This window comes from Pelodiscus sinensis, chromosome 1 (genome assembly GCF_052426305.1).
Source record: "Pelodiscus sinensis isolate ZL-2025 chromosome 1, ASM5242630v1, whole genome shotgun sequence".
NCBI lineage: Eukaryota > Metazoa > Chordata > Testudines > Trionychidae > Pelodiscus > Pelodiscus sinensis.
Window position 1 is genome coordinate 14,584,761 of NC_143052.1, and position 13,634 is coordinate 14,598,394.

The window sequence follows — 13,634 nt, forward strand, 5'->3', positions numbered from 1 at the left end:
GAATGTTACTAGAAGTCCAGTAGCGGGTAGTGGGCAGCAGTCACACAGTGCTCAGTGGGAGTTCAGGAATGAGATGTTCTGCTGATGGGCCAGGCTTGCAGAGTTATTTTCTCCTGGCTTTGCTGTTGAGTCATAGTCAGACACTGGTGCAATTATGAGATGAACTTGCGCTGCCACATTTTTGTCACTGTTGTGTGTTTTTTTTCTTGGAGATGAAATAAGGCCAACTCAAACTGACTAGAATGAATGCTTTAAGTGACTAACGGGTGATTACATAACCCGAAGGGGAGGGACCACTTGTGAACAGAGCAGAATGCCAGCCTGGACCGTGAGTCTATGGAGAGCTCTCCCAGAGAATTCTGAGAAAACAAAGTTTAGTTGTCGAATTTATACTGACTCTTCCTTTGGCCTAATGCAGGTGGGGGTAGGGCAGGAATAAAACACTGCGAAAATCAGAAGTGATTAGAGTGGGTGTTTTGGTGCCTTTTTTCCTGTGGTGAAGTAAAATCAAAGGGCACTGACTGAAGGACCTCAGCACTCTTATAGGGGTGTCCCAAGTTGGTCACTCAGAAATGAAGCATCTGCCACGAGGCCAATCTGTAACGGGCTGACTCCTCCATTTGTACAGAACCTCAGTGGGACTCTGCGTGAGAGCGACAGTCTGCTTGTGGGTGGACACTTGAAATGGTTGGTCTCAGGACTTCTTTACACAGAGACAGCTACTGGTGTAATTATGGTTTTATTGGTGTAATTATAGTGGTGTAATTGTACTGCTATAATTATGCCAATAGTTTTCCCTGCTTTGACGAGTACTTAGGCCTTTCCCACATTAGGGAAATTCACTCCAGGGATGTGCAAGCCCCTAATGTAGGCTTTGTCCACATGCATTTTAACCAGCCAATATAATAAAGCAGTACAACCCCACCCCTGGATGGAGTTATATCACTATAACGAGGCAGTTGGACCAATATACTTCTAAAGCTGTTCACATATGGGATGGGGAATAATCAATCCAAGTATAACCTCATCCACACTAGACCCTGGTCTACACTATGGAGTTATTTTGAAATAACCCCCTTATTTTGAAATAATAAGCAGAGTGTCCACACTACCAAGCCCATTCTTTCAAAATAACAGGCTGGTTATTTCAAAGTCTGTATTTGGGCTTTCCTTGGGGAATAAGCTTATTTTGAAATCGTTATTTTGGCAGTTATTTCAAATTTAGTTATTTCAAAACAATTTCCCACTGTAGACATACCCTAGGGATTGTACTGCTACACCTAGTTCCATCATAATCACAGTCTTAACTAAACTAGTGACACCAGAACAAAACCGTGTGTAGATTAGACCTTAGATACACTGTGCCAGTATGAGATAGGACATCTATCAGTGCAGATTATGAGCTGCCTTAACATATATATTAAAATATTTGTAATAGTTATAAAGTGCAACAAGGTGAAAGGTTGTGTGGAAATAGATTTCATACTACACTTGGAATGCTGCTTGCCAGATAAGTGATGAAAGCTGCATTCCAAAGCAATCAACACATTGGACCTGGCTTAGAAAGAGTGAAACTCCATGATAAAAAGGAGGTGAAAGTCCATCAATTAAGCAATTCAGGATTGTTACTAGCCTATCCACCCAAAGGGATCAGTACCAGTGGGAACAGGGTTAGAATGTGTAACACTGTTTAATGCATAATACGGACAGGAACTCATTGGGTCATGTAAATCTTGGATGTAGGCTCCAAAACCTAAGAGTACGCTAGGGCCCAGTCTACACTACAAAGCTTTGCCAACGTAGCTACATTGGCTCAGAGTGTGGAAAAACCACCACTCCCTTCCCCAGCCATCTGGGGTCTATAATATGGCCAAGCCTTGAGTGACTGGCCAAGCTTTCCCTGGCTGGAGTGAGCAACACCAGCAAAAGCACTGGGTTTTTGCTGATATAAAAGTGTTGCATAAACGCAAGCGTCTCTCTAAGTGCCATCACTGTACCGGCAAACATGGCTAGTGCAGAGCTGGCTTACATCTCAAGAACACTATTTTTAGCATTGTGACAGAAAGTATTCATCCATGAACAGCACCGCTGACAGCCTCGCTAGGCCTCCGGGTAAGGCGGGGGGCGGGGAAGGAGAGCGTCTGTTGCATGCCCCCAGAAGGGGCAGGGCCTTGTGTGGAAGGAGAGGGCTGAGGCTAGGCAGCCCTCAGCATCATCTGGAGAGTGCTGTGCCTCCATCAGACAGCCCTCAGTGCCGCCCGGAGCGCACCACGCAGGGCTCCAGCAACAATTTAAAGGACCTGAGGATCTGGTCACTGCAGCAGCAGTGGTGATGACAGCGGGGAGCCCCCTTTTGTATCACTGGGCCATCGGGCAGCTGCCTCTTACTCCTCCCCCCTATCAGTGGGCCTGTCCACAAACATCGGAAGTCATCAGCAACTGGGAATGTAAGCTCATGCTTTAGCCCAGGCTCCACGTTAACGAACCCCTTTGCATCCATGTTGTAATTGTGCTAACGCAGGATCCTGCAGGGCTGGAGGGTCTGAGCTTGAGTCAAGCTGGGACACAGGGTCAGAGCCCTATTGTGTTGCAACTTAGCCACAGCCTCATTTGATTTAGGTCCCAGGAGTCATGTAGAAGTATTCCAGGGCACTGTAGCCAGAGGGTGAGGGGCAACTGGGAATGGGTTTTGCTGGGCAAAGGGGGTGGAGAGTTCTAGGCAGGGTGGTGGGGCATGTTGAAATTGCAAGTCGGGAGGTTGGGGCACAGGTGGCAGGAAAGTGCAGGGGTTGGGATGAAGGGGGCAATGTGAGGAGGTTCATAGGACACTAGAACTGGAAGGGACTTCAAGAGGTCATCTAGTCCAGTCCCCTGGTCTCACAGCAGGACCAAGCACTGTCTAGATCATCCCTGACAGGTGTCTGTCTAACCTGCTCTTGAATATCTTCAGTGATGGAGATTCCACAACCTTCCCAGGCAATTTATCCCAGTGTTTATCCTCCCTGACAGTTAGGAAGTTTTTCCTAATCTCCAATTAAACTTCCCTTGCAGTAGTTTAAGCCCATTGCTTCTTGTCCTATCATCAAAGGCCAAGGGGAACAATCCCCTATTCCCCCTGACACACCCTTTCAGATACCTGAAAACTGCTACCAAGCCCCCTCTTAGTCTTCTTTTTTTCAAACTAAACAAGCCCAGTTCCTTCAGTCTTCCCTCCTAACTCATGTTTTCTAGACATTTAATCATTTTTGCTCTTCTCTGGGCCGTCTCCAATTTCTCCACATCTTTCTTGAAATGCGGTGCCCAGAACTGGACACAACACTCCAACTGAGGCATAAACAGTGCAGAGTAGAGTGGACGAAAGGTTAGAAACAAATGGGGCACAATGCAGGGGATAGCGGTAAAGGGAAAACAGGATGAGGGTTCAGAGATTGGGGAGCTCCTGGATGCAGGGGAAATGGGTTGTGTTATGCCCACAGGAGTCAGGGGACCACAAGTTCATACAGGGCACTATTTTCCCCAAGGCCAGCCCTGGTTGAGACATTAGGAGAAATTATGTTGGAAGACTTATTAAGTTTTAAATTATGTTGGAAGATTTATTAATGCTTAAAAAACCCATTCTGTAGAGAGATGATTTCAAAATGAAGAACTGCTAATCCATTGCCCTTCTCCAGACATCTGAGGGACACGACAGACATACCTTTCTTACAAGTACTGTAACAGAACCAACGATAAATGAACAATAGTAACACCTTCCATTCTTTTTCGTCCTACAAGATTTTCATTCATTGCCCTTTGACTCACTTAAGGGAAGGGAAAGAAGGAAAGTTTTGAATGACACTATATTATTCAATTATAGCTGAATCAAAAATGTCTTTTTTAAGTCACCACCTTTTCCCCTCTAGCATGGGCTTGATATTTTTAAAGTTCACAATTTAAATATGAGTAAATGTTTTGACATGAATGGGGTTGTTTGATATCTTCCCAAATAACTTCCTATTTCTAGGTTCAGAACTACCCAAGTCTGGCTAGAAATATATATTTAGCACCAAGTTCTGGGAGGTGACAGTCAAGTGTCATATCTTATCTGAGTCTCTCTTGAAGGATGGAAGAAATTATGTGTGAACAAATTCCTAAGGATGCCAGCTGTTCAAAGGGAAATGCAAGATATGCAGAGATTATTCCTCATCAAGAAGTTTTGGTTTCACATTGTTTTCATTACTCATTCACTTACTCAATGTACATGTTCAGTGTATGGAAGGGTGCGGTGGGGAGACTTGTGTCACTTGGTATGGATACTATGTAGTAAGTAAATCCATCTACCAAGCTTTTTACTTAGCTCTATCTTCTGTGTGACTGTGTAAGCAATTATCATATATATGTGATGGCTCTTCAGAAACCCATGTGTAAGGGATTTTGCAGTCCCATGAGACACACATCCTCATTACTGATACCACTCTAGCTGCAACAAATATCCTCTCCTTGTTCCTAACTTCTGTCTCTTTCTCCGCTGCCCTTCTCTGTGAGAAAAGCACAGTTGCCAGCCCCAGCTCCCCAGTCCTGTACACAGAAGCAGCAGCTCTGTATAAGGGCAGTCAGAGGAGCTAGGAGTTCTGCTCCATTCTCTGCTCCTCCATACTGCCACCAGACAATATAGGATGAGGAAAGACTAAAGGGGAGGAGCGTAGGAATCCCAGGCTGAGGGTAGAGCCACATGGGGGAAATCACATGTAGGGTCCCTCCTGCTCCCCTATCGCTAAAAACTTTTGTTTAGTTTAGAATCCTGCAAATCCACAGATATCCGCTTTACATCCCTGTGGGTATTAGGGATGTTAAAATTAGATCAACTAATTCAATAGTCGATGGAATTTACATTGACTGTTAGATCAGTCAAGAAAGGCACTTCTGCTTTGAAATGTAGCAAAAGTCCGCTCAGCCCAGGCTATTGTGCATTTCAAAGATTGAAACACCACGTGGAGTCTAGGGCCAGCCTGCTAACCCCAGGCTCCATGCAGCGCTTCCACTTTGAAATGTGCAAGAGCCTCAGCAGGTACTTTAGTACATTTCAAAGACTTAAAAGTCCCCCGCTGGCCCCGAGTTCCACATGGTGCTTCTGCTTTCAAAAGCACAAGAGCCCCAGTGGGGACTCTTGTACATTTCAAAGGTGGAACACCACTGCTGCACCTCTGCCCCCTCCCACGGAGCTGGGGGGGAACCGGCTTTTAAGCTGGCTGCCCCCAGCATCCCCTCCTCGCGGCCTGTTTCTGAAAGCTTTTGCTTATCGGATAGTCACATCCCTAATGGGTATTCGCATCCGCTGGTGTGGGTGCAGATATCTGCTGCTCATTTCTGCAGATACAGATATGGATACAAATTTTTCATGCCTCTACTTCACTTCTTCCCATCTGCCCTTGCACATACCTGCTTGCCACTCCTGCTCCAACCCCTTTCCTTCAAGTCCTTTGCTTCTCCATTTGACTTTCACACTGAATCTTTCTCTCCCTTCACATTCATTATCGCTCTGCACGTGAATCAGGCTGCCTGGACACCAGGATGGGGAGCATTGAGACTCGAGGGGAGTACAGCAGCCTTGACAGCTGAGTCCAGCAATTTCATGGAAAGTCCTGCTCTATTCCTGCAGCCATGCGGTACAGTACTGATGGAATTTTCAAAATTTAGAGACTAAATTAACAGGACTCTACTGAGCATATGGGGAGGAGACATTCCTGACACCTATGCAACTCTCCATGCCAAATCTAAAACCCCTGGTTCAAAGTTTGAAGGCACAAACTTCTCACAAATGTTTTGCTCATATTAAAAAAAAAGTTCGTACAATGTATTTTCCCCAACTATATTCTCAGAAATGTCTGAAACTATTTTTTCCTTTAACTTCCCCAAAATATTCAGCCTGAGGTAGATATCGGAAATGGAAAACTCCAGACTGAACGAATGAAAGCTTCACAAAATTATAAGCAGCTATGGATTGTTTGAGTGTAAATGACTGTTTAACCATGCTTAGCTGCTTTATACTGCAGAGCCCACAGTGCGGGTAACCAAGTAACTGCTGAGATTTTCAGTGGTTACATGGTTACTCTAATACATAATTTTTAATATCTCTATAAGCTATTGAAAATAAGAACCTCTTATTTGGAAATGACAGGCAAGCTAATCCCTAGCACTATCTGTAATTTCTTTATTTTAGCCTTTCTTCATAGCTTTGCACAATCAACCTAACTTTGTTGCTCTTCCTTACTCGAATTTTTCAGTATCTTTGGAGAGTAAGTTGTTAATATTTTACCAACTTGATATATAATTGTAATCAGTACTCTGAGGATTGTGTTCAGTCAATATACAGATCTGAAAAACTGATTAACCTCTCCACAAGGAAATTGAAAAAAAACGACATCCCTCTAACGTAAGTAGAGAGCCCTACAAATTCAGATATCTGCTTTATATCCACATGTATCTGTATCCACGGATATGAATGCAGATATCAGTGGCCAATTTTTCATAGACTGATACAAGTTTTATATCTACAACCCTGCAAATGTGCGGATATCCACTTTATAACTGCGGGTATCCACACCTGCAGAGGCGGCTATCAATGGCTCATTTTTGCAGATACAGATGCAAATACAAAACATTATATCCATGCAAAGCTCTACAAATAGATTAGGAGGAGGGTTCCCTCTAAGCTGCGTGGGCGCACACCAAGAATTTGAGGCCCACTCACCCCCTCGGCAGGGCCGTACAACGGCTGCTCGGCTGCTCCGGGGCAGAGCCGTATGTGGGGTGGCGGCTCTGCACCAGCAGCAGCTGAGCAGCCACCACACGGCTCTGGCCTCAGCTTCAGTCCTTCCCTAGGGCTGGAGCTGCGGCCAGGGTGGGCTGCATGATGGGCGGGTGGCAGCTGCTCTGCCAGCTGGATCCTTAGCCACCACATGGCAGGTGATGGCTGCTGCTCCTATGGCCAGGGCCAAGCTGCTGTGTGGTGGGTAGCGGCGGGGGCTCTGGAAGCCAGGGACAGAGCTGCCACATTGCAGAGAGAGGCAGCTGCTCCAGTGGATGGGGTTGGGGCCTGAACCACCACACGGTGGGCAGCAGTGGGAACTAGTTGGCCGAGGCCCAAGCCACCACATAACAGGTGGCAGTGGCTGCTCTGGCAGCCAGGACCTGAGCTGCCACATGGGAAGTGGCGACAGCAGCTGTTGGTGGTTTGGGGAGGGTTGAGAGCAGAAAGTGGTTGATGGGTAGGGGCCATAGGCAGGAAGAGGGGGAGCAAGGGCACCATCTTAGGTGGAATGGAGATGGGATCCCAGGGCAGAGCACCCCCAGGGAAAATAAAATTCAGTGCCTATGTACTGTACCATCATATTCATACTTTTTACAAGGCTACAATGGATTTTGTGACCTTCTAAAGTAGGTATCCTTTGAAAATTCATAACTTGCTAAATATTTTCCTGGTAAAATATATCTGGCGATATTGTATGTGGTTATACAATTCTTCTGTATCGTGTTCCTAAGACATATTCCAAATCTGAGGAAGCAGCCTAGACCAGTGCCTTAGAGATAAAGAAATGACCAGCAGCTCAGCCAGCTGTCTGCATAGTGAAAGAGACTGTGAAAAATTAAGAGTGACTTGCTGTCACTTGAACCCAACTAGTGATGATTCTGACAGAAAAGAAATGCTTTAAGAAGGGACAACACAAGGCACAAATCACCTCGCTCCCCTCATCTCTCTTCATCGCATTAACAAGGTTTGAAAGACAAAAGCAGGGAATTGAACTGGGGGAAACTCCACAGTGAAAGATCCAGCCAGACTGCTGTGAACATATGGCAAGAGAAACTCTGTTGCTTTACATTCAATTAGCTTTGTTAAATAGGTCTTACTTTGTTTTACTTTTTATTTCTTTGTAACCAATTCTGACTTTGCCTCATTACTTGTAAGCACTTAAAAATCTATGTTTCTGTAGTTAATATACTTGTTTTATTGTTTTAACTAAGCCAGTATGTTTGGTTTGAAATGTTTAGGACCCTCCACTTGAGCTAACAGGGGTTGTGCGTATCTTTTTTTTAAATTCATGAACTGACAAACTGTCTATGAGCTCGTACTGTCCTAGAGAGAACTGGGTAAAAAAGGGCACGCGTTTCTGGGGACAGGTCTGGGACTGGGAATTTGCTAGTTTCAATGTAAGTCAGCAGTGCCTGGCTAGAATACTCATATCATTCACCTGGGTGTGATTTTGCAGGAGTGCTTGTTCTTACAACAAGGCCATGTAAAAGGTCTCTTCCCAAGTTGGAGAATTGAGGGGGGACAGCTGTTCAACCATCCAGACTGCACGCTGGTGAACATCACATGCACACAGGACAAATACAACGCTTTATCTCTTCCCAAGTTTGGATGCTCCTAGTAATGGAGAGCTCAGCTCAGTTTTTAGGAGACTATTAGTTTGAATTATATTGGAGCTCACTGATAGCAAACACAAACTGTCCTGTATTCATACTGAAATATGAGCACTGGTGGTTCTCAATCAGTAACATCTGCAGACTCCGATCGGAGATAAAGCAGTCATAAATTCATGAAGCCATAAAGCAGACAAAGTTTTGAGCTTACAGAGAATTCTTCATTAGGTCTGGGAAAAGTGCTCAAGGCGCCAGCACTAAATACAAGATGGAGCAGACCGTTTAGAATAAAGAATTTACAACACATGCTGCAAGGGACTATTCATAGAATCATAGAATACTAGGACTGGAAGGGACATCGAGAGGTCATCGAGTCCAGTCCCCTGCCCTCATGGCAGAACCAAATACTGTCTAGACCATCCCTGATAGACATTTATTCAAGACACTGCAATCATAGTCCATAGGAGGATTAGTGGGTTATAGACTAGACTGTAAGCTCGAAAGCGTGTCTCCTTCACAAACACAAGTTGGTTTAATAAAAGATATTACCTCACACACTTTATATCTCCAATGTCCTGGGACCAACATGACCACAACAACACTGCAAAGGATTAATTACAACATTTAAAATCTCATTACTCTTTGAAGTTAATATCCCCATGCAATTAAAAGGGGCGTTCATGCCTCTCAAGGTCTTTGTTACAAGGTCCCCAGCAGGCTCAGAAAGAAACAAACTGATAAAGTGCTAACTGGCTCACATTTGGATAATTTTATTTGCAAAACACAAGTTTTTTTTTTTTTTATAAAGGAAAGCTTTGATTCTGCAAAATCTGGGTATACCATGGAGGCCAAATAGATATATCAAATGGGCCAGATCTGTCCTGCCAATTGTGTGTGATACATTCTAGTCTAATAGATCTTACCATGAGAATGTTATTCCTGATACTTTATTATTACTAAAATAATTTCAACTTGATTTTATGAAAAAAGAAAATCACATGAGCTACAAGTTCAGTAAAATTAACTTTGAATGAATGGATCTAACAGTGCAGTGAGTAATCATGCAATAACATAGCTCTAATTCCAACTTTGTTTGGATACTAAAATAGTGGGTTTAGACCAGCATAGTTTCATATCTATCCTGCTTAAGAAGGAGACATTTATTAAAGAAAATGGCCACAGTTATATACACAAAACAGCTTGTACACAGCTAGAGAGTCAAGCCTCTTGGCCTTTGTTCGCCAGGCAATTCACCCTGCCCGGAACTCAGCACAGTCAACAGAGACATCTTATAGCAGAATAATATACCAAGCTGGGTGGTTTTCAGGGTGGGTGGGTGCAGGGTCATGAGCCTTGTTAATTATCCCTTTTTTTAGTATTTTTTTCTTACTGAACAATTTACAATTTGTAAATATCCGAACAAGTGTATGTGACGTTAATATTGGTGCACATGATAAAACTCAGTCTGCTCACAGATAGAAAATCTTAGAGGGAACACTGATTAGGAGTGAGGAGAGGACAGAGAGTTTCCAGAGGAAATTCAGGCTGTATGAATGAAGACTGTATCTCATTATCTGTGCTTGATTTAGTTTTTCAGCTTGTTGGGAGCAAGAACCATCTCATGTTTGTACAATGCATATACTCCTTATGACATTTAAAGAAATGAAATGGCTAAAAATATTCTCAAGGGCACACAGTACATAACGTATTAGTATGATCATTTCTGATAATCATTCACTTCAAAATGAACTTGAAGAGAGACAGACACTAATTCTAAATTACAACACTTTATTGCAGCATCGGCAAAGGTCAGATTTCTGAAGCTGGTGAAGATCGGGCGGCATTTCTGTGTGAAATGTTACAATTTTACAAGTCTTTTTATTCTACATGCATAAACCAAACCAGTGGTAGAATTTTAGAAGAGCTAGAAAAAAAAGATTTAATTGAGTAGTAGCATACAGAAGTACTCTAACTGAATGTACTACACCTACCTGAAAATGAACAAAAAACCACAACTATACTAATAAATAACAGATTGCCAGAAATGGACCAAGAAACCTCATTTCTACCTAGAAAAAATAAAATAAAAATTCTATTTATTTCCAGACTTTTTCTTCCTCTCTTTTTTAGACACAAAGGCTTATTTACCTGTGAAGGTCAACAAAACATTTGGATTTGCTCCTTGATGTCCTTCTGTCATGCTGACTGGCACATTTTGGTTTTCAATGATACTTACAATGGGCTCAACTATATCCCTGTTCTTAGGCTGGTGTCAGGCTGTTCTATGCAATTTGGGTAAACACTGTGTTAATAAACTTCACATTTTGTTTTTAACCTTAACAGGCAATTTTAACTCCTTGGCTCGGTTCGATTTTCCCCCTCCCATCTATTCCTTTTAAAAAACAAAAGCCTTCCCTCTGTGGAGTATCTGATGTTTGGTAATTGATCATAATTTCATCGTCCTACATATCAGGGTTTGTAATAAGATTTTACTGCTTGCTCTACACTTTTCTACTGCAGACTTGAAGCCCCCAAATGAATATTCTTCTGCCACAGAATGCTCTATTCAGAGATAATATAACTCCCACTGGGTTTAGAACTTTCTTAGTTTTTCCCCCACATTGAGCCATCAAAACCCTTTCCATTCCAGTGTAATCCATCTTATTTTTAATTGCTCTTCGTTGTAACTGAACTGCTCACTGGTCAAGTTAACCATCTCATTTATTTACTTCCATTCTCATGAGAAGATTAACCCTCACACGGTTCCTGTAACAAAATGCTTTTTTTTGTAGGCCATGACTTGGAAGCTTCCACTTGTTCTGTTTTTAGTGGAGGCTGGTGTTTCTTCCCCACGGCTCCAGCCTGTCCCAGGTTTCGATTCTGAACTCTAGACTGACATGCTGAGATGTGTCCACGGCTCTCATTTAATTGCTGGAGGATTCCACTATCCACAACATCAGAGATACAGGACCTAATGAAATGACACTTGCTGCTGGATCAACGTCTCCTAAAGTGGGGAAAAGAAAATAATTATTTTTGAAGGATCAGAACTGTAGGACCTAACGCTGGCCTGAGTCCTTTGTGTCTGGATCTGTTTCATGGCCTCTCCTTCCACATGTAGCCTATATACGTCAAATTAATCTTCATTTCACTTTTCCAAAAACCATGTGTGCCAAAGGAAGGCAAATATACCACCATGCAAACAAACCCCAGGAGACAAATCAGACAGTCTCCTTCCTGACCCATCTCCTCCCCAAAAGGGGACACTAAGTTTCCCTTCAAGCACAAAACTGAATGAAACAAGATTACTGAGTCACCAAGCACTACTTGTTGAAATGTAAGTAGATTTTTACTTCACTTACAATAGACTTTGTTTTCATGCATACTTTCCTTCTTGCTGTACAGCATATAACAATGTGGGTAAAGTTTAAACAATCAAATACAGTTGGGCTTTCTAGAGTCAAATACTTAAGTGTTTTGAAAAACTTGCAGTGAGAGGAACTGACACATTAAAATCTTAGGTTATACCTAATATATGAACCTGTTCTATATGGGTAAAATAAGTTTCACAAGAATGTAAATGGAAACAGTATGGGGAGATGTGCTATAAAGGAAGAAGCTGGAATGTACATACCTTTAAATTAACTGAAACAATTACAAAATGCCACAAAATTTTGCAAAAACAGTGCAATCTACTTTTTTAAAAAACCAGTTACTTCCCATCTACTGATGATACAATTTTTGGGTTTTGCTGCATTTGTTCTGATATACAGGAGGCCCCCTGACTTGCAATGCGATTGGTTCCGAGGGAAGCATCACAAGTTGGGGGTGTCATAACTTGAACCCACATTTACGGTAAGTGCTGTGCGCTGTCGTAAATGCAGGCCGAGGATGTAAGTTGGGGGTTTCCAGCCCCTTCTGCACTTACAAAAATGGTTGTAAGTGCCGGGGGTCAGAACTCAGATGGTCGCAAGTCGGGGGCCTCCTGTAGTGACAATTTCCCCTCATGCAAGTTCTCCCACTAATATCACCTGTCCCTATATTTATAATAATTAAAGAGAGAATACACAGTTCGCCCTATTTTTGTATGGTAAGTCACAAATGGGAGAGGCAAGATTAAGACTGCTAGCCCACTGAGCATGTTTACAAATATTTCGGTAACTCAGAAAAGTTTTGTTACTAAATTTGTTCCTCCCAAACCTTGCTGAGCTGCTAAACTCCCTTTACTAAGAAAGACTTTCATCAAAAGTTTCCAAATAGAGCCCTTTGTGTTATAAGCATATGATCTGAGGAAGTGCGTCTGACCCACAAAAGCTCATCCCCTATTAAACCATCTTGTTAGTCTTTAAAGTGCTACATAGTTTTTCCTTTTGTTTTAGCAAGATCAGACTAACACGGCTACCTCTCTATTACTAAAAAAATTAGTATTTCTTAAAATGGGAAAGGACTACCTGTCTTCTTTAGCCCTTGGCCAAACCACAAAAGAGATGAGCATTATCTTTTGATTAGATGAAACATGGAAAGGTTTTTAGGACAAATTATGAGCATCTAAAATAGGATACCAAAATGTAATCCATCCTGTAATATTTTTTGCTGCCTGCAAGTTACTGTGGACTCCTAAGGAGCTTGATGGATTATATAGGGCTCACTTCATCCAACACGTCAATACAACCTCATCTGAGGTAGAACACTATAGCTATTTAAAAGTACAAAGTATATTACAGTTTAGGTCAAGAAGTGAAGAACCCTATACACACTTTAAATGGGGATTTAGCTAGATATAGCTAATACAGCATGTAATGATCCAAACTGGAATGTGGGCAGGATTCTCAGGATAACACAAATTCATGAAAAACACATAGTCTTGATGCATATTGAGTGTAATTACATCAAGGGAATCTGCTGATATCAAACCATAATAGCAAAATTTTGACGACTGGTTAACACACCAGATCATCAAGAAGTTACAGATTTCCACACAAATCCCTTTCTTCCTATGTGCTAGGTGCCCTTTTTAGACCTCCAAACACCTTCTTTCAAAACTCACTTTTTGGTGTGGCTTTCCAAGACTAATCTCAGCTTCAGCGTTGTCTATTTCCTCTCTCTTGCCTGACCACGTTAAACAAAGAAACAGGAACGACACGAAATAGATACACAATGAGCATGTGATCTCTTTTTTAAACATTACTGTTTCATTAGCAGTTGTCCTTCTCACAGCTTATTTTGCTCCTAGT

The 13,634-nt window shown here is 42.5% G+C and overlaps 1 protein-coding gene across 3 annotated transcripts in view; it reads right to left on the reverse strand.

Moving 5' to 3' along the window:
- Nucleotides 1–10,167: 10,167 nt before the first annotated feature.
- Nucleotides 10,168–13,634, reverse strand: part of UPF2 (UPF2 regulator of nonsense mediated mRNA decay) — a 141,266-nt gene continuing 137,799 nt past the window's right edge. For all 3 annotated transcript variants that reach the window (XM_075926008.2, XM_075926010.2, XM_075926007.2), the window contains one exon: nucleotides 10,168–11,407. In XM_075926008.2, coding sequence (XP_075782123.2) covers nucleotides 11,398–11,407 — 10 coding nt within the window. In that variant the 3' untranslated portion in view covers nucleotides 10,168–11,397. The remainder of the gene's footprint in view (nucleotides 11,408–13,634) is intronic.